Source organism: Frieseomelitta varia, unplaced genomic scaffold, assembly GCF_011392965.1.
Source record: "Frieseomelitta varia isolate USP_RPSP 00005682 unplaced genomic scaffold, Fvar_1.2 scaffold_912, whole genome shotgun sequence".
NCBI classification, from domain to species: Eukaryota; Metazoa; Arthropoda; class Insecta; order Hymenoptera; family Apidae; genus Frieseomelitta; species Frieseomelitta varia.
This window is the reverse complement of record NW_025110715.1, coordinates 309500-330782: the sequence shown is the minus strand read 5'-3', so window position 1 is coordinate 330782 and position 21283 is coordinate 309500. Positions and strand designations below refer to the sequence as shown.

The following is a 21283-nucleotide window of genomic DNA, read 5'->3' as shown; positions in this document are numbered from 1 at the left end:
ATATGTATCTTATCTCTAAAACATAGTTAAACATATAATTTTACATAAGATTTATATATTGTATAGTAGAGGTTTAAATTAAATTTAATGAATACATGATTATGATGAGACAACGTTCAAATATCAATCTGTAAACTTTACAGTTTTAGAATAAATTTATTACTTAGGATAAAGTAATAATGATAAAATATTTTTGAAAAAATAAAAAGGTACTATTTGTCAAACAATAGGTAATTATTTACAATCAAGAAACGATCGTGCAAATTAATTATTTCATAGAAATTTATCTTCAATATTCAAATTAAAAGATTGGTATACAAATGTTCTTAGATGTTATGATATATACATATGATATTTTATTTACTTTTTGTAATATATCTGATAGTAAATACTTATTTATATACAATTATAGCTGCTACATATAAATACATTAACATTTTTATAAATAAATAATAGGGAAAATTTGATGAACATATATATTAGTTTCTACGATACTAAGCGCACGTGTTTCTTGCATACGATGTTGGCGACGCATGTGCAAGAAATCCTTTTCAAGAGACAAATTCCTCAGTCTGGCAAGAGTGGTCGATACTCGATATTACGGTACCACATGGTAACGGAAGTAAAATGGCGTTAACTGTTCCTTGTGTCGCTGGTAAGAATTTTTGTGTTGTTTTTATTAATAATTTTCTTACTTTACGATCAAATTTTTATTGGTATTTTTTTAAACATTAACATGCACGGAATGTACGTCTGTCCGTGATATGTTTTACAAGTTTCGTGTTACACCACGATTGATTGCACAAAAATGCGTCATGTGGCATTGTATTACTGAAACACATTTCTGGTTTAAAAAATGCGTCATATAGCACCTCGTTACGAAAATGTATTTACTATCAAATGCATTTACATGCTATGTTTGGCAATTTTTCGACAATTTCATTTAATTCTGTAAATAACTCATGGATACTTAAATTTATCTTGTCAAGTGTGTATTTTAATAATATTTTTATTTTAAGATATGTATATTTTTTATTTTACTGTTTGTTTCGTGTAACTATTGAAATTAATTATACATACATGTATCTAAATGTGTACAACTGATTTTCTTCAGTGAGAGGTTCAATTGGAATCAGCTTAGGACAAGGCCCTCCGTCGTACGAACCAGTGAAGTCATTTCCTAAAGATGATAGTAAGACATGCAAAGCAATGGTTTTTAGTCCAGAGGGACGTTATTTTGCATGGATCAATGGAATGACTGCCAAGATTTTACATTGTTCTACGTGGAAAATAATTACAGAAATCAAAAGACCTAAAATTTCTGCAATTCAGTTCTCCACTCGAAGCACATATTTTATGACATGGGAACCATTCATTGGTATTATATTAATTCTATATTATTTACATTTAAATTATTTGCTTTCAATTATTTACCTAATGTGTCTTTTATTTCTTTTTCATTGATTTTATTGTTTTATAATATATTAAATATATTAAATGAATTAATAAGAATGCTTAATGTTTATTTTATTTGTATCATATTTCAATTTTTTGACTAAAAAATTATACTTATTATTAATTTGTATATTACAGCGACATCATCAAATCCTCAAGGAACACCAAATCTTAACATATGGAAATCAGAGACTGGAGAACTGGTGAAGAGTTTTATACAGAAAAAACAATCAGATTGGTAATGTATTATATAGCTATTTTACTTTTAACTAAAATTTATATTAAATTATATAAAATTACTTTTATGGAATATTATTTGTTTTTTTCTTCTAACATTGTGTGATCTGTGTAATTAAAAAAATATAATTTTTATAAATATTTTATATTTCAATGTTTAAATTTTAGAAAAAGAATTGTATATAATATTTATTATCATCCAAAAATTTTATATTTCTTTAAAATAAACATAAACAATAGGTAGAACTTATTTCTATTATATCTATTTAGGGAACCTCAATGGACAAGTGATGAAAAGATCTGTGGGATTTTAGTTGGTGCAGATGTCATTCTATATGAGGATGTCAATTTTAACAAAATTATGTACAGAATAAATGTAGCCAAAGTTGCTAGGTTTAGTATTTCACCAAGTAATACTCCATACTATATTCTCTGTTATATGCCGGGTAATTAAATTTTGTTGTGTATTTATTTAATTTTAAATTGAACAAATGCATGCATATTATATCAAGGTACTTATATGTGGAGAGTATATCATTTTCTTAGCTGATATTTAATAAAATAAATATGATAAACTTCAGTGCTTCATAAAAACCATGAGAAATGATACAAATTTCAATATAAGAAACAAAATGATTTAAAAAGCATAATTAGCAATTCTATTTAGTTGATTGAAATATATACACTGTTTATTAGTAATATAGTTCAAGCATAAGTCATATAAAAAATTGGCGTATTTTATGAAATACTTTTTTATTTCAGTTTCTCTCATTATGAAGCAAATATGTGTGGCAAGCATGTAATACACAAATGGAATGAAGATTATAAGATAATTGTATCTGTATAGAATACTTTAATATTTTAAAGAAGTACAGCAGAATATTAATACGTAATGGTATTTTGCAAAATATACAAATATGAATATATAATCAGGATCAACAGTAATGGGAAATATTCCTGATTATTGCATGCTCATTTTTATATGTAAGTACTTTCATAAAGTTTTAGGGAAACATAATGTATATTTAACAGGTAATTATTTTTTTGTTTCAATACTTGCGATTCTTAAATATCTATAAATGAAATTCGAAATTACAATGAATTTAATATCTTTTTGTAAGACGAATAAATACTCTCCACATTAAATACCAAATTATTAAATTGTAAAATACCATTAATATAATCTAGATATTGGACAATTAATTATTTTTTATAACTAATATTATTATCTTACAGGAAAGTCAGACCAGCCTTCATTTGCTAGGCTATTTCAATATCCAAAGTTTGAATTCACCCAAGCTTTAGCATACAAAAGTTTCTTCCAGGTATTATATTATTATGAAATTTATACATATCTTTATATATAAAGATTATATATTTATATACATTATACTTATATATATTTAGATACATAAAATTCTACAATTTTTATTTTCAGGCGGATAGAGTAAACGTTTATTGGAATAATAATGGAACAAGTGTTTTATTAATGACGAGCACAGAGGTTGACAAAACAGGCGCTTCGTATTATGGAAAACAGACTTTACATTATCTTAGTACAAAAGGAGAAACTTCTATGGTCATGCTTAGTATGTTATAATTCACAATTATTGTTTTTGTTTATGAAATAACACTTTTGACTGTCTGCAAATCATTTCTTATTTTTCTTAATTAGGTAATAAGGGTCCTATACATGCTGTTCAGTGGTCTCCGAAAAATAATGAATTCTGTGTCATATATGATTTTATGCCAGCTAAAGCTACATTATTTAATCTTAAGTGTGAACCAATATTTGAATTTGGTGCTTTGCATCGAAATAGCATTTATTATAATCCTCAAGGGAATAATATCCTTTAATTACTTCATTTAACTGATTTTATATTATTTTTTTATTTAATAAGAATTCTTTTTATTAACAAATATATTTCCTTAACCACTTTGCACTTCTAATTTTGACTGGATTTGGCAATCTTCGTGGTGGTATTGAATTATGGGATGTTGCTAACAGAAAACTAATTGCTAAAACTGAAGCTCCTGATACGACGCTTCTTCAGTGGTCACCAGATGGAGAACATTTTATGACTGCAACTACAGCACCTAGACTTCGAATGAGCAATGGGTAAATATATTATATTTGTCTATTATATCGACAATTGGGGTGTTAATTCATGTCTGATAAATATTTCATATTTAGATTTAAGATTTGGCATTATACTGGAACTTTATTATATGAACGGCCATGGAACGAACAAGAAGAACTTTGGGAAGTTTTATGGCAAACCTTCCCACCAGAAACATTTCCAGAAAAACCAATTAGTTACAAAGCTGTTGAAGGCATTGCTCCTAGTCAACCACAAGGTAAAAGTTTGTTACAGTCTTTTTTAGAAAAATAGAACTATTGTATTAAGTTTTTAATATTTGAGATTTTTTTTTATTTTTAGCATCAAAACAAGTGTATCGACCACCTTCTGCCAGAGGGGAAACTATTTGTTTTAAATTACGCGATGATGAATTGCACAAAGCTGGAATAAAAAAACCCCCAAAGTGTAAGATAAATTTGGAAATGTTGAATTATAGATACAAAGTAAGTACTTTATTTTTCATGTATCCAATGTTGTAGCTGCAACAAAAGCAAAGAAAAAAACGAAGAAAGGTACAAAGGAATCGGAATCTTCTCAATCAAGTAATCCAAGTACAAATGGACAAGTTACTACAAGTACAGAAACTCAGAATCTAACTACAAATGTTCCTGAATGTGATAATTTGGACAGGAGTAAGAAAATTAAAAAAATTAAAAGTGTAAGACTTTTTGTTATTAATGCTAAATAAAATAAAATAAATTATTTTGATTTTTTATTATTTCTCATTTTTTACAGAAACTAGAGCAGATTTCAAAATTAAAAGAGCTGCAAGTAGCTGGGAAACAATTAGAAATCAATCAGTTGGACAAGATCAAGAAAGAAGCTGACTTAATGAAGGAACTTGAAGAGCTCGCTTTATGATGAACATTTCAAATTGTGGATATCTATGGTTTTTGAAAAAAGTCTAAGCATTTCTTTTAAAAATGGAAAATGATCTCGGTCTCTCACGTACGATATTACACGTACAGAAGTTACGTTTGACTGTACATAAAATTTTCATTCTCTGAAGAGATAGTGAAAACAAATCAAATTTTGAAAGTGAATGAAATAGGTTTTCACATTTCTCATTGGTATTAAAATCTAAAAATATAAATTTCTTTTTTTAGCGATGGTAATAAAATTAAAATGGTCCATCGCTAAATCTTTCCTTTGATACTTGACAATGAAAATATATTTTTTTTCTTGATAAGTTTAGTATTCTAAGTATTTCAAAATAACATTGAAGAATGGGCATTGAAGATTGAACAACAGTCCAATAACGACCAAGCTTCCTTATCATATAGCCCTGTATAACAATGTTGCATTATAGAACATTTAAGTAATCTTTCTGGTATTACATTTGATAAATAAATAATTGTACAGGGTGAATCGTATTATCTTGCAATTGCTTTGAAATGTCGACACGTAACGATTTATCCCGTGATGGAAAGTGCAAGATGAAAAAATAATGTAATTATAAAATCGAGTGCACATAAAATTCGTTCCTGGACATAGGTGCTGTCATTTCAACTTTTATATTTCTAAATTGTGTACTATTCCATTTCTGTTTCATTAATCTCTTTATAAAAATTGAATGTTGAAGGTTAGATATAAACATATCATTTCAATCATATGATTTCATTATTTCAATTAATACAGTCATTTCGTGACTCTTGTACTAGTATTTTTGAGAACTTTTCGTTCTTATACATATTTCTCGTTTGTGTCTTGCATTATACGTTTAAGATTCAGATTTTATATTTTTGTTGCTGTCAAGGATTATAAGACTGGTCAGATTAAAAGTACATGGCACAGTGTAACAAATAAATGGAAGAAAACTGCCAAAAAATTACCAACTATATTCCACGACTAAAGAAACATTTTTAAGTAATAAAGAAAATTTAGCTTTTTGAATTAGTTGATTTTTTAAAATACTGTTCTTCAATGATGTTCAGAGTTACCCTTGCTTATTTTTCAGATTGTTGTATAAACATTCAATAGCAATCTATGTTCTGTAACAATATAATAATTGTTGAATTACTGTTTTAATTTAATATTTACTAATATTGAAATTTCTAGGTTTATTTGAACATTCGAATTTGTCCAATGTAACATTGTGCAAATCAATAGAAAGAAAAGCATTTTTTTTTTTACCTTATTCTACCTTTTTTGATAAAATGATTGACAAAAGTTAAATATAATTGAAAGAATCTATAGTACAAGGTATGATTACGTCGAATTTTTATAAAATTCGTGAAATTATAATTGTAGAAATTATGTATCATTATTCCTGACATGTACATTCAATTATATACATATAAATTACGGATTAATAACGAGTGATGGATATATCATAAAATGAATGACATCAAAAGAAAAGTCACAATCGCCAATGTTGTGTATACTTACGTGAAATTTATGAAAATAAATGGTTGAAAACAACTAATGTCAATGATATATAAAATATTTTTATAAAATTGTATTTTTCCTGTATTACAACATATGTATATATGCATGTAATTTTCACGTTTATCAATTCGTTTAAATTATTACATATTTACATTATATAAATTATCATTTGATTCGATAATATTTAACAAAAAAAAAGAAAGATTTGTTAAGATTAAAATATAATATGTACTATTACATTTTTTAAAGTAAGAGTAACACAAAGGCGGTAGGACAATAGGGGGTTGAAAAATCTGTGCATGCGTACGCATATGTATCATTGAAATTCTACGTATCGGAGAAACGACTTGCATAAAACAAACTATCTATAGTAAGAAAAGTTTTTGGAAAAAAACGTTTCGATTAAAAAAAAAAAAGAAAAGGAAAAGAAAGAAAGAAAAAAAAAATAAAATAAAAAGGAGGGTTGAAAAACGTGGTCCAATCAAAATTGAGCGAGCAAGGAAGTGCACGAGAAGCATCGTGAATGTGGTGTCAGTGGTCGTTTTAACTCGAGGACGACGGTAGCGCCGTAAGATAGTCATGTTTACAGATTCGCCAGTGAGTTCTACAACGTCACGTCAAAAAGTGCAACAAATTTCTACCACCATTTACTATGTAAAGGTGCGTCCAATCGATAGAAGTATGGTGCGTTAATCGGTGATAATAGAAACGTTCTGTATGTCACGTCACGTTGTTAATACGATCGGGGATTATTTTTGGGGAAGGGAATTTCAGAAAGATTTTCTTTAATACGGGAATGCTAATCGTTAGAATGGCCGCCATTTTGTCCGGAGGTGGCCCGGTTGAGTGAACGGGGCGAAAATAGTTGCTCCCTGGACACCGAGGATTGTAGAAATTGCATAGGTACCGGTTACGTGGGTATCTGTTCACTTATCTCTAATTAACAAAAGAAATCGCACGCCTCGTGGAAAGAAGTGGCGCATACATGAGAAACATCGGAGATTCCTTTTCTCGTCGCCGCTCGACGTTAAGTCCTTTGTGAGCACGCTGTATACGTATTTCGCGTAATTCTCAGCTAATTTAGCGACGATCGTTCGTGAGATCCTTTGGCCCGACGATGATCCTTGATCGACAAAAAGCAGACGACGGGTCCCTCATTTCCTGATTCTAATTTTTGACGGTTGACAGTTCGGTACGTTTGACGATTACACCCGAAAAATAAAAAGAAGTAGCGAGAGAAAGAGATCGAGAGGAGAGAAAGAGAGAGAGAGAGAGAGAGAGAGAGAGAGAGAGAGAGAGAGAGAGTGTGTGTGTGAGAAAGAGAGAGAGAGAGACAGAGAGGGAGAGAGGAAGAGATAGAGAAATTCACGACATGACATCGTACCTTTCATGAATTGCGAAATTCCAAAGAAATATAGAGACCCTTGGACATGATTATTAGTTTCGTTATTGGTTTACACGCGATTCCGAGTGATTGTTAATATCTATAAAAGGATCGTTCCTTCGTTCAGATCAAGACGAATAATTGGAATTTGGTTGGCTGAAACCTTAAAAAGATCATGCTATCATGCGATTTATAGAATATGTGCGAAACGTTCTTCGTTATGGTTTTTTTTCTCTCTTTCTCCACAGTTTCTTTTCCTGCCGCTTGACTATGAAATATCGACAGTTTACCGGTGTCCCTTAAGGGGAACTTGAATTACACGATTCTCATCTTGCAAACTTTTCGTCCATTCGGCTCGCTAATTCTCCATTTGATTCACTTTTTCGACGTTTCTGAATGTTTTCCTGTCTTACGTTTTTTTTCCAGTTGGTCATGTTCTTCGCAAAATTAATATTTATTAAATCATAAATAATAGTAGGTTTATTAATAATGTGTAGAGTAATGAAAAGATGAATATTTGATGGATATAAAGCTGTTATAAAAAAGCTTTACTGAGCTTCTGAGTAATATCTAGCCTTAGTATGTTGTAGCCTCTTAATTATTAGATTAGCATTTTATTCATTCAATTGAGAGATCGTACTTCAAGATTTTCAATTTTCTTTCTAATAGAATTTTGGTTACTTTGTTTCAGATAATGTAGGTATAGTTTATTCAACCAAGGCCTTTAGGGTATAATTATATTTAATGTCAGTGAATGAGTTGGATGGTTGTTATTGGTGGTGCGATTATTGGACCAAGAGATATTGAGACAATTGGAATATAGCAAAGAGCACATAAAATGACGATTGCCACAAGAGGCCAAGGAGTAGGCATAGACCCTCCTGACAGCCAGCAAAGTACACAGGTATATAAGTTATTTTTATATTAGCTAATTATATTTTGTTTATTTATACTATACATCTATGTTCTATGTTTCAAACTTTATTTATAAGATTGTATTGTTTCATATATAAGTGTTATAACATAATTTACATACATCTTTTATATTCATGTTATTGAATTAATGTTGGATATATAATGCAGATGCACAGTCCATCGGGTCCTCAACAATTAGCTGACACAATGTCAGGACTTCAACTCACGGAGAATGTGGTACAAACAGAATGCACCAATGATACTTTAGCTTCAGTAGAGGATAGTAATCAGCTCCATGGTGAGCCAGATTTTCCTGTTGCAAAACTCAATATGCTTCATGAAAAAATATCTAGTCCACGATGGGTTGTACCTGTTTTGCCAGAACAAGAGTTAGAATGCCTGTTACAAGCCAGTATTGATCTTTGTAAAAAAGGTTAGCTATAACGAGCAATTTAAAAATTATTTAATTGAATAAATTATTTTATCATTAATTATTTAATTAAATATTTAAATTCGACTATCTTTATCTAATAATAAACACAAATTTGTACTCAGGAATTGATGTACAAAGTGAAGCGTGTCAGCGCTTTTTTCGAGAAGGACTCACTATTTCTTTTACCAAAATATTGACTGATGATGCAGTAAGTAGTTGGAAAATGAATATTCAAAATTGTATTAACGCGAACTGTGAGAGATTGGTGGATCTATGTATTCTGAAATTAGATGAGGACTGGTTTCCTCTTCTTGACTTGCTGGCAATGGTTTTTAATCCTAGTAATAAGTGAGTTGCATTTTTTCTTACGTAACCAAAGATATTACATTTTTAATACATGTTTTATCAATATTATATTTACAAATTTTGTTTTAGATTTCATACATTTAATGCTGCAAGGGTCTCAGAAACTGTCCCTCCAGGCAGTGATATTCCTGATGAACAGCTTTATGCACGGCCACCTCCTGACTCGAGAAGTCCTCGTGGTTGGCTAGTGGATCTTATAAATAGGTTGATAATAAATAAAATACTAACAATCCTTTTTTTTACAGTTTGCACTTTACATACAATATATTCAATTTTCTTTTTTACAGGTTTGGAAGCCTTAATGGATTTGAAATTTTGCTCTCTAGATTTCAGAGCGGCCGAAATTTAACAGTACCAGTTATTTATGCTTTAATCAGACCTTTTGGTTTATGTTATGAACTACTTACTGTTCACACAATAGTCAAATATTTAATGCCTATTGTGGTAAGTATCTTGTGGAAAGTATTAAAAAATTTAATTTGAATCTATATCTGTTGTATATTTTCATGTATATAGGAAATGGTGCCTGTAATTTTGAATAATTTAACTGATGAAGAGTTAAAGAAAGAAGCGAAAAACGAATCAAAAAATGATGCAATATCAGCCATAATCAAAGCCGCCAAATGTTTAGTGTCGCGAGTACCACATCAAGAGGAAATGATTAAAAATTTGGGGATTCTGAGACTGAAAATGATATTGAGACTCTTACAAATTTCTTCATTTAATGGAAAAATGAATGCTTTAAATGAAGTAAATAAAGTAATAGCCACTGTTAGTTTTTATCAACATCGAAATGCAATTGTTGAGGAAGAAGAATGGCTTACCGCAGAATGTATGGCTGTAAGTTTAATTGAAATTTATTCCACTTTAAATATCGTGTAATTTATCGATAAATATTATAAATAATATTATTCTGTTTATATAGAAATGGATAAAGGAAAATGGAGTATTAGAAATCGTTTTAAGAGATTCTTTACATCAACCTCAATATGTTGAAAAGTTGGAAAAAATTTTACGCTTTATTATAAAAGAACGAGCATTAACTTTAGAAGATTTAGACGCCGTTTGGGCAGCACAAGCTGGGAAACACGAAGCTATTGTGAAAAATGTTCATGATTTGTTAGCCAAACTTGCTTGGGATTTTAGTCCTGAGCAACTTGACCATTTATTTGAATGTTTTCAGGTGTTTATTATTGTGAAATCATAATATTTTTTATTCTATCGACTGTATTATAATTTAATTAAATTCTTTTTTTTTATTCTAGATGAGTTGGAAGACTGCTAATAAGAAACAAGGAGAAAAATTGTTAGAATTAATTCGAAGATTAGCAGAGGATGATAAGGATGGTGTAATGGCGCATAAGGTATTAAAATTTTGCATTATAGCTTATATAAAATATATTATTGATTTTGTTTAAGTTTAATTGTATTTTCTGTATTTTTCTGTTAATATCAGGTATTAACTCTTTTTTGGAATTTGGCTCATTCTGACGAGGTGCCTACAGAAATAATGGATCAAGCATTAAGTGCTCATGTAAAAATTCTTGATTATTCGTGTTCACAAGAAAGAGATGCTCAAAAGACAATTTGGCTAGATAAATGCGTGGAAGAATTAAAGAATAGTGACAAATGGGCTTTGCCTGCATTAAAACAAATTCGAGAAATATGTTGCCTTTACGAACCAAATCCTAATATAGCGTGTCATGGTCAACGGAACCATCATTACAGGTACATTTATTTACAGTGATGTAAAAGTTAATAATCAACTCAAAGTAATTGATATGATGACAGTTGATATTTGTAATATTTCATCATGCAGGCAAGATGTTATAGAACGACTTCAAGCAGAACATACTGCAGTAATTCTCGTAACAAATAGTTTAACTAAATACATGGATAAAGTACGGCAATTAGTTAAGGAAAATCCAGATTTGGACGCAAATACTTACATGCATGACGGTCGTTACAATCACATTATGCAAGTGCAGGAAAGACTCAATTTCCTTCGTTTCTTATTAAAGGTAATATTTATATCTATTTTGTAACAACAGTTCGTTGCAGATCGTTATAGTTCATATTTATATTTTTATAGGATGGACAACTATGGTTATGTGCAGATCAAGCTGAACAAATCTGGCAATGTTTAGCGGAACAAGGTGTATTTGTATCCGATCGTGAAGCATGTTTCAAATGGTTTTCAAAATTAATGGGAGATGAGCCAGATCTTGATCCAGCAATAAATAAGGACTTTTTCCAAAATAATATATTACAGTTAGATCCGACGTTACTCACTGAAAGTGGTATCAAATGTTATGAAAGATTTTTCAAGGCTGTCAATTCTAAAGAAGGAAAATTAAAATTGAAAAGAAGAACTTTTCTTATGGATGACGTTGATCTAATTGGTACAGATTATTTGTGGCGTGTAAGTAAAACTTAATATTAATCATTTTCTGTGCTAATAATATATTGAATCATATATTTTCATACACTTACTTATTCAGGTTGTAACTAATAGTCCTGAAGAAATTGCAAATCGGGCTATAGAATTATTAAAAGAAGTGAATACTAATTTAGGACCACGACTTCAGTCGTCAGTTTTGGCGTTTCACGTGACATATATAGGAGAGTGTATGGATAGATTGAAAGCTCATTATGACACTGTATCTGTTTTGAGTAAAGTGTACCTCGAAGGAAAAGAAGAACGCGAACAACAAATGTCAAATAAAATTAAAATAGAAGCTATGAAGATGTGCCGTGTTATGAAGGTGTTACAGGAATATATAAATGAGTGTGATACAACATTTCCGGGAGAACGAAAAATATTGCCATTACATAGGTATTTATATTTGTATTTACTTGAAAAAATGCTGAACTTTCTAGAATAATATTAATATTCTATCTTATTTAATTACAGAGCAGTTCGAGGGAAGCATCTATCTCTTATCATTCGTTTTGCAAATCCTGGACGCAATGTGGATGATATAGAAATATTTACACATAGTAATGATACTTTGGGATCATTAAGACGACAAATATTACGCAGAATTAAAGCAAATGGATCGAATGTGAAACTTGATTTATTTCTTAATGGAGAACCTTTGGAGTCAACAGATGATAGAAAACTACTCTCCCAAACTCCATTGAGAGATAAAATGGTATATATTATTTATTTTCTTTAAAACATAACAATGACAGAATAATTAAAGAATGAAATATTTGTTATACAGCTATTATCTGCAAAACTGAGCCAAGTAAATAGTAATTTGCCGAGTTCGCCAGATAGTAGTTCAGATAGTTCTACTAGTTCTCCACACCATCCATACGACGGCCCAGATGTAGAAGCAGAGAATAGTTTACCCGGCGTGGTATGTCAATTTCTGTTTATATAAAAAAATTTTTTGTTATAAAATTCATTATTACTTTGATATTTATCCTTGAAAACTTAAAAATTTTGTGTTTTTATTACAGGTCATATCGCAAAGATCGCAGTATGCTACATTCTTCTTTCAGTTAGCAGATCTTGGATGTAGTCTTCAACATGCGCAATTGCGTGATGGTGCAAGAAATCTTTTACAACTGGTGCCACCAGATACACTTACTGTATCACGATTGCAGTCGTTATTTGGTCACTGTAAAGATGACGATAATTTAGATAATGCTCTTTGTAATGAACAAAATACTACAGTAGATTCTTTATTTTTTACTGCAAGTTCTAGCCAAGTTTTATACAATTTAGAGGTGAGATTTTTCTGATATTTACATGGTTATATATATATCGGATAATTCATAATAAATTATTTATTTCAGGTTTTATATAGTTTATTAATGCCAGTTTTAGATCCAATGTCAGATAGAGCATTTGAGTTTCAGTGCAATTTCATAAAAAGTGGCGAAGCTGGTGTTATTCTTGAAATGTTAACCAAAAATAAATTTTTACCAAATGCAGACGAAACTACTAAACGAGCAGCATATTTAACAGTGTTAAAATTATGTAAACTTTTATTAACGACAGTGGGTAATGTGATGGCCTGTGTAATGGATGAAGTGCAGCAAGCTGGAATTTCGGAAAATCACGATAATCATGTTCATAACAATCGAGGCCCAGTAGCGGTTTTGAAACAAGCCTTACAAAGTGTACCTAATCAGAATACTGAATATATGTTGAGGAGTGTAGCAACGAACTTGGCGCAGCATTTAGCGCTTCGAATGTTGTGTGGAGCAGCAGAATCTGACAAATGTCGGCAGCTTTTTATGCAAGCCCTTTCCTGGGAGCTACCAGACGTAGCTACTATTCGTGCCATAATTAGGCTAGCATGGGCAGCATCTACAGGCAATCTAAACAATATAAATGCATCTACTGAGATGCTTCATACACTTCACGAAATAAACGAAAAGGAAACGTCAAATAATCCTGACAATAACGATGTGTTAGTATGTAAAGAAGCATTAGAAGTTTTGACAATCGCTTTGGTATTAAATCCAACTGCGTTGGAATCATTATCAAGGGATAAAATGTGGCATACCTTTTTAATAGACCTTGTGCTTTTGAGTACATCGAGAGTGGTTAGAATGGCTGCGGCTGAACAGTTTTTTCTTATATCGACGTGGTACAGTAGTGGTCATCAACCATTACTTTTTGCAATAACACTACTTTTCACCGTTTTGAACACTACGGTTATGGAACATGCAAAACAGAGTCACGAGTACTTTCAGCTTTTATGTAGACTGTTAAACTTTGCACACATGTCGGGATGCCCTCTTCTGACTGCTGAAACATTATTGAACATTGAAATAGCATGGTTAAAGAAAGTGCGAGACAATGTTAAAGAAACTGGTGAAAGTCAAATTGACGAAGCTGTCCTCGAGGGTCATCTTGGTCTTACTAAAGAATTACTAGCGTTTCTACCTCCGAGTAAAAAATTCGAACTTGGCTCCGATGAAAAACATGGAGTGAATTTGATCAAAGAATTGGTCGAAGACTTCGTATTTCCTGCATCACGTCTTATGCTGCAACTTCGTAGCACTGGAGAGCTAAGTGCTTCACAAGCGAGCCCAGTATGCACGACTCCTCAATCGACTAGCGCAGCATTTGATTTACTTGTAGGTCTTTGTGTAGGCTGTGTACCTAACATGAAACTTCTAGTCACAATGCTTACTGATATGTTCTACTCCGAGAGAGATGAACCGCTAGTAGAATGGGATTATTTACCACCGGTTGGGCTTAGGCCACTGAAGGGCTTTGTAGGTCTAAAAAACGCAGGTGCAACTTGTTATATGAACTCAGTATTACAACAATTGTACATGGTTGAAAGTATAAGAGTTGGACTTTTGGCTGCGGAAGGTGCAGCGACAGATTTGAATGAAGATTTTTCGGGAGAAGAAAGAATTGAAGGAGAACAAACGATAGAAGCAAACGATAATGATACAAATGAAGAAAAATGCGGGGCGGACGAATCCCGAAAGGAATATAATATTGGCATCTTAAAGCAAGTTCAAGCAATCTTTGGTCATTTAGCATATAGCAAATTACAATATTATATACCTAGAGGACTTTGGAAACACTTCAAGTAAGCATCCATATTTAGATGTATGATTATGAAAATATAATTATGGAAATATTCAACGATGCTTTTATTAATATCATTTTTAGACTTCAAGGTGAGCCTGTAAATCTTAGAGAACAACAAGATGCTGTAGAATTTTTTATGAGTTTGGTGGAAAGCTTAGATGAGGCATTGAAAGCCTTAGGACATGAACAGATAATGAGCAAGATTCTTGGTGGTTCATACAGTGACCAAAAAATCTGCAAAGGTTGCCCTCATAGGTACCTTCTTAATTCTTAAATTTTACTTTTTTCGATAAACTGCAATACCGCATTACATTATCTTCAGATATTCCAAGGAGGAGCCGTTTAGTTTGATAAGTGTCGATATCAGGAATCATAGTAATTTACTGGACTCTCTTGAACAGTATGTGAAAGGAGAATTATTGGAAGGTGCAGACGCTTATCATTGCGACAAATGTAATAAAAAGGTATAGATTTTAAATACTTACAAAATATTCATTTGTTACTTATTTGATTAATAAATTATATTTTTAGGTCGTAACAGTGAAACGATTATGTGTAAAGAAGTTGCCACCTGTTTTAGCGATACAGTTAAAAAGATTTGAATATGATTATGAAAGGGTTTGCGCTATAAAATTTAACGATTATTTTGAATTTCCAAGAGATTTGGATATGGAACCTTATACTGTTTCTGGACTCGCTAAACTGGAGGGAGAAGTTATAGACTGTGATTATGAAGAATCAGTGAAAGGGACTTGCACTAAATATCAATTAACTGGCATCGTAGTACATAGTGGCCAGGCTAGCGGTGGACATTATTATTCGTATATTTTACATAGGTACTAAAATATTCACGTATGCATATATTGATATTTACGCATTGTCTTTAATACACATAGCTTAATTTTATTGTTGTATTTGTCTATTAGGCAAAACGATGGTGTTGCAAAGTGGTATAAGTTTGATGACGGTGATGTCACGGAATGTAAAATGGAGGAAGAGGAAGAAATGAAATCTCAATGTTTCGGCGGTGATTATTTGGGAGAAGTGTTTGATCACATGCTTAAAAGAATGAGTTACCGAAAACAAAAACGATGGTGGAATGCCTATATGTTATTTTATACCAGATTAGATGTAGAGGAAAATTCTTTAATGAAAAGCGTTAATGAATTATCGTTATGTAAGTATTGTTTGAAATTCATATTTATCAGAAAGTTGTATTTATTTATTCATGTTGTAACTTTTAGATACAAAACTAGGAGTTATGAAAATGCCCCCAGCTATTGAATATAGCGTCAGAAAACAAAATATCAAATTCATGCATAATCGAAATCAGTTTAGCGCAGAATATTTCCAATTTATTAAAAAACTTGTATCTTGTAATCCCCATAACATCAATAGACAAAATATGAATGAAAAACTTGTAAGTTGATTTGAATAACTTTTTTTTAATATTACATATTAAACATGTGTAATTTCCTAAAATTATGTTTGTAGAGTCCAGAGCAGGAAGAACTTGCAATGCTATCCGTACAATTGGCATCCAGATTCTTGTTTTATACAGGTTTTCATACTAAGAAAACTTTACGCGGTAACGCAACGGATTGGTATGATATCGTTTGTCATCATTTACGCAGTAGCAAAGCAGTGCGATCGTGGTTTGCTCATAATGTCCTATTTAATCACCCACATAGGTATTACTATAAGTTTTCTTGAGTATACATCTATCAAGCTAAGAAAACTGAATATATATATATATTTTTTTTAATAAAATTAATTCATTTTTAGATTTTGTGAATACTTGTTAAGCTGTCCTAGTACAGAAGTCCGAACAGCATTTCTCAAAATTTTGGTATTTCTCGCACATATTTCCCTTCTGGATGGCCCATGCGTGCCACCTAGTTTAAACGCACCAAGTAAGGTTTTTAGATAGATTTTTATTTCTAATAAAATAATTTATTAACAAATGCTTTATATATTTTTAGCTATACTTTTGGATCCAACAGCGACACTTAGTGATCACTTATTGCATGCAGTACTTTCGTTACTTCACCGTGAAATCTCAGATCATGGGCGTCATTTACCACATTATTTCTCTCTGTTTCACACGTATGCGTCTCTTGGTATCGCTGAAAAGGCTCAATTGCTTAAGGTAACTTATTTGTTCTTTTACTGTAAAATACTTAATCATTTATTAAGACTATGTTACTTATATAGATAATTTTTTTTTATTGTAGTTAAATGTGCCGGTTACGTTTATGTTGGTTGCAATCGACGAAGGACCCGGTCCTACGATAAAATATCAGTATCCTGAATTAACTAAATTGCATCAAGTAGTTAGTATGTTGATACGCTGTTGCGATGTATCATCGAAAGCACATTCAAGTCTTGCACAGTCAGGAGTAGCACCTTTACCAAATCCATATGGCGATCCGGCATGTCAAAATGAATATTTGATGCCTATTCAGCCACAGGCAGCAGATATTCTCTTCGTTAAAAACAGGTAGATTTTCCTTAAATAATATGCACTTAAAGTCCAGATAAATGTGTGAAGTGTCTTAATATATTTATACTTAATATATTTATGTAAATTTTCTTATCTAGTTATATGAAAAAATTGATCGAAGATGCTGATGTTAATGTGACTGAGGATACAGTGAAATTATTGCAATATTGCTGCTGGGAAAATCCTCATGTATCACGAACCGTTCTCAGTGAATTACTATGGCAAATTGGATTTTCTTTTGCACATGAAATAAAACATCATACTGACCTATTACTTGCAGTACTTCTTATGGAGGATTCATGGCAAACCCATCGTGTTCATAATGCTCTTAAAGGTACAACCGTTGCAGATGTAAGTTTAATTTAACCTCTTCGGTACGGGATTCATCTGACTTACTGAGAGCAAGTATAGCGCAGATATATTCCGTAAAGTCCAGAAAAATAACCGTAAATAATTATATTATGTATTACTAATATGCTGTAAAACTGTAATTACTTGAACTGAGAAATTGCACGAAAGTTGACAGAGTTAATCGACTTTAATCGTGAAAAAAAAGAAAGATAAAAAAGGCGGATAAAATGAAAAGCATAAATGGTCGACAGTCTGCTGTATATAAACATTCGCCGATTGTTGACTTAAGTCGATGATTAGTACCGAAGGGGTTAAAAAATGTTAAAACTTGAGATCGTAAAACGTAATTATCATTAGGTGTACCAGATGAAAGAGAAGGTTTATTTGAAATAATACAAAGAAGTAAACATCATTATCAGAAGAGAGGTTATCAATGCATTAAGTGTATGGTGCAGCTTTTTAGTAAGTGCAGACCTGCACACCAGCTTCTACATCATAGTTCCGAGTTGAAGAGGAAGTGGATACACGCTACCGATTGGCTTCATGAGGAACTCGATAAAGTATTGAACAAATAATAATAGTTAGTGGCATCAAAAAGACACTTGTGTATCAAACAATATTGATTCTATTTTCAGAGACCATACGCTTCTGCGGCACCGTATACCCATGCATATAGCAATTGGTCTCCACCAGCTCAATCTAATGATTCTGCGAATGGCTATGTTTTGGAGCGTAGCAATAGCGCGAAGAAAACATTGGAAAGAGCATGTGAACTTTGTCCGGACGAAGAACAGGAGGTAGAAGACACAAGCGAAGATTGCACAGAGGAAACAGAAAAATACCAACCACAGAATAGAGACTTAATGCGATCGAGACGTAGTTTAGTGTGGGGATGTATAGGGTAAGATTTTATAAAACAATTTTATTCGACTTCATTTATTGTTATATAAACTGTAAATCATTCTTTTCGTTTTCCAGTTATTCTGACGTCACGGTAATACAACAAATGCAAGAAGAACAACAATCTCAACCTAGACCATCTCCAGTTCATACTCCTCTTTGGTCTCAATCCCCGGTCATACTCACACCGCCAGCTCATCAGTTACATAGTCCACAGAATTGTGAGTCATCACAAAATACCAGCCAGGATCCATAATGAACGCTACACGTTGACGTTCTACCAAGTTGCTGCCTCGGTGAAACCGTTTCAAGATATTTAGACATTACTACGCCAGCAGCTTGGTGCCGAACAATGGAGGCACCTGTACAGATATAACTCGCAGATTTATTCTCTTTTGCTGGTATTCACGAACTTGCATTTGTAACCTGACAGTTTTACTGTGGGCAGTTACTTTCATAAATGATACGTGGCATAGATATTTGCACTATTGAGAAAAAAAAAGAACGCTAGAAACAGCAGGCGATTATTAAATAAGAACAGAATTTCTACGCTTTGATTGAGGCAACGAGTTCTTATCGTGACTTTTTCTTATTCTCAACGTTCGTTCATTTTTTGTTTTTTTTGTCTTTATATAATCATTTAAACTTTTGAATTTCCATAAAAAAAAAAAAAATGGACGTTTTGCTAGGAAAAAATCTTCCGAGAAGAAATTGAAACGTAGAGAAAAAAAAGAACGATTTTGATAAGAACTATATATTGCCTCGATTAATGCATATGAATTCAAGTGTAGGAATACGATAAGATTGTATAAATGTATAGCGAATAGTGTTATGAAAACCCGTCTCTGCCGAATAGAAAACAAAGGTATAAAAAAAAAAGAACCTAACTTTCCGTATGTCTATGTAAATTTGTTACTAATAAAAAGTTAAAAAATGAAACTTTCTAACAACCGAAGAATAAGGCTAAAAAAAAAATAATAATAGTTTCCGATTTAATTGAAAAGAGCAGAGTTAACAAATCAAGAAAAAAGAAAAATTACACATCTATCGATATTTCACTATTTTAGTCTTTCAAGACGAATTAAACAAAAATTTCCTTGTACTTAATCTCGAGTATCAAAAAAAATAAAAAAAAAAAAAAAAAAAGAAGAAAAAAATAAAAAATCGAAAAAAAAGAAGAAAAATAAAAGAAAAGAAAGCCACTCCTCTAGTACAGCTGTTTGTGCTGTATGAAAATTTATACATACACCAATGAGATGCCTCCCATTGTGCTTTCTTTCAGTTCATCCAATTTGAGAAAAAGAGTTGTGCCTTCGATATCGTGCGACTCCATTTTGTATTTTTAGGTAGTCGTTTAAGAAACGAGTTGTTGCTGAAAATTTTAATTGCTTATATTTCGTCTGTTATGTTTTTTCAACTATTTACGAAGAAATACGAGGAAAAAAATTTTGATCAGGCGATATACAAGTGAACGATGCCAGTTGAGGAAATTATTCGAGCGAGGAGCGAAAATTACGACGGGATATTTCTAATTTAAATAGATGGACATTAAAAATGATGGTGGAAGAAACGCGGCAAAATGGACGAGTTAGTTTCTGTTCAATAAAAAGGAGTCGCAATGCCGCAAGAAAGAAAACTAAGCCTTGTTCGAAGTCCAAATTTTTACAAAATGAAAAATGAATAAAAAAAGAGAGAGAGAGAGAGAGAGAAGGAATTGAAGAAAGCGTGACGGTAGCAACACAAAAGGGTATGGAACAAGTATAAAAAAGAAACACTAATTTGTATCGTTCTAAGGTACGACCCATCGTTGAAAGAAAAAAAAAAAAAAGAGCTGTGGTCTTTTCGCAGTATTGTGAACTCTTAGTTTTCAATCGATGAGGAAATAGGCAGATGTGTTAAATATTATACTGCTTATGTATACTGTTCGGCATTTTATCGGGCGTAAGACGTATAAAACGACGAAACTTGGGGGCGGGGGGGTAGGGAGGATAATAAAGGATGACTGCGATTCTTTAACACGTATGAACTGGCCATAGCTCTGACTTATTGAATAACATGTATATGTTATATAGATATTATATAGATAATACTAAGGAGGAGGAGAAAAGAGAAAATAATAAAATCATGTGTAATGAGGATGTAAGCAAGCCGTGTGTATACATAGGAATTCGTGCGATGAGAAAAATCAACGACTATGTCAAGACACCAGGAAATAACGACATATTGATTATACTGTTCGTATTTATCAAATATCCACGTTAAACAGTGTACCAAATTATATAATAGCTACTATCGATTAAAATAATAATAATAATAATAATAATAATAATAATAATAATAATAATGGTACCTAATCTTACTCAGATATGTACATATGCAAACTGCTTTTTATATGTGATAAAAATTATTATATTCCTATTATACATTGAGGTTAGTACGCTATTGTAAATCCTGGTTTTTGTACACAGACTGTATGCTAAGTTCAATTTTTTTGTTAACGGAGAGAATGTAGTCTATAATTATTTAATATTTAATTGTATCGCTAAAAGAATAAGCGTAACATGTCTTGTATGATATACAATAACTTGATTACTTTCAAACAATCAATATCGGATTTAAGTGGTCGAACCTCGAAGTTTGT

At 31.6% G+C, this 21283-nt stretch overlaps 2 protein-coding genes across 9 annotated transcripts; both read left to right on the top strand.

Moving 5' to 3' along the window:
• Window positions 1–528: 528 nt before the first annotated feature.
• Window positions 529–5726, top strand: LOC122537510 (eukaryotic translation initiation factor 2A). Of its 2 annotated transcripts, none has more exons than XM_043670716.1 (12): window positions 529–655; window positions 1115–1378; window positions 1594–1693; window positions 1963–2138; window positions 2929–3017; window positions 3131–3281; window positions 3368–3538; window positions 3637–3811; window positions 3887–4050; window positions 4134–4238; window positions 4325–4491; window positions 4569–5726. In XM_043670716.1, the coding sequence occupies exons 1-12, from the start codon at window positions 628–630 to the stop codon at window positions 4692–4694; spliced, it is 1716 nt and encodes a 571-aa protein (XP_043526651.1). In that variant the 5' UTR covers window positions 529–627; the 3' UTR covers window positions 4695–5726. The 2 variants fall into 2 exon arrangements, with proteins under 2 accessions (XP_043526651.1, XP_043526650.1); XM_043670715.1 differs by having other exon boundaries at window positions 4313–4491.
• Window positions 5727–6709: 983 nt separating this feature from the next.
• On the top strand, window positions 6710–20780 carry LOC122537480 (probable ubiquitin carboxyl-terminal hydrolase FAF-X). Of its 7 annotated transcripts, none has more exons than XM_043670665.1 (30): window positions 6717–6881; window positions 8297–8509; window positions 8689–8953; window positions 9076–9301; window positions 9389–9523; window positions 9607–9763; window positions 9836–10159; window positions 10245–10502; window positions 10585–10683; window positions 10776–11047; window positions 11139–11340; window positions 11412–11741; window positions 11821–12155; window positions 12234–12474; window positions 12547–12684; window positions 12788–13057; window positions 13127–14886; window positions 14970–15143; window positions 15211–15352; window positions 15420–15724; window positions 15815–16065; window positions 16133–16308; window positions 16383–16579; window positions 16674–16801; window positions 16871–17037; window positions 17123–17388; window positions 17490–17725; window positions 18109–18302; window positions 18378–18643; window positions 18721–20780. In XM_043670665.1, the coding sequence occupies exons 2-30, from the start codon at window positions 8444–8446 to the stop codon at window positions 18896–18898; spliced, it is 7758 nt and encodes a 2585-aa protein (XP_043526600.1). In that variant the 5' UTR covers window positions 6717–6881; window positions 8297–8443; the 3' UTR covers window positions 18899–20780. The 7 variants fall into 7 exon arrangements, with proteins under 7 accessions (XP_043526601.1, XP_043526600.1, XP_043526595.1 ...); XM_043670660.1 differs by having other exon boundaries at window positions 6718–6881; window positions 18100–18302; XM_043670661.1 differs by lacking the exon at window positions 6717–6881 and adding an exon at window positions 6912–7124 and having other exon boundaries at window positions 18100–18302.
• The last annotated feature ends 503 nt before the right edge of the window (window positions 20781–21283 follow it).

Coding starts and splice junctions, on each gene's coding strand:
- LOC122537480 (XM_043670660.1), top strand. CDS start 8,444: ATGACGATTGCCACAAGAGGCCAAGGAGTAGGCATAGACCCTCCTGAC. Junction 11,048..11,138: donor CAACGGAACCATCATTACAG/GTACATTTATTT, acceptor TTCATCATGCAG/GCAAGATGTTATAGAACGAC. Junction 12,475..12,546: donor CTCCATTGAGAGATAAAATG/GTATATATTATT, acceptor TTTGTTATACAG/CTATTATCTGCAAAACTGAG.
- LOC122537510 (XM_043670715.1), top strand. CDS start 628: ATGGCGTTAACTGTTCCTTGTGTCGCTG. Junction 1,379..1,593: donor GACATGGGAACCATTCATTG/GTATTATATTAA, acceptor TGTATATTACAG/CGACATCATCAAATCCTCAA. Junction 2,139..2,928: donor TATTCTCTGTTATATGCCGG/GTAATTAAATTT, acceptor ATTATCTTACAG/GAAAGTCAGACCAGCCTTCA.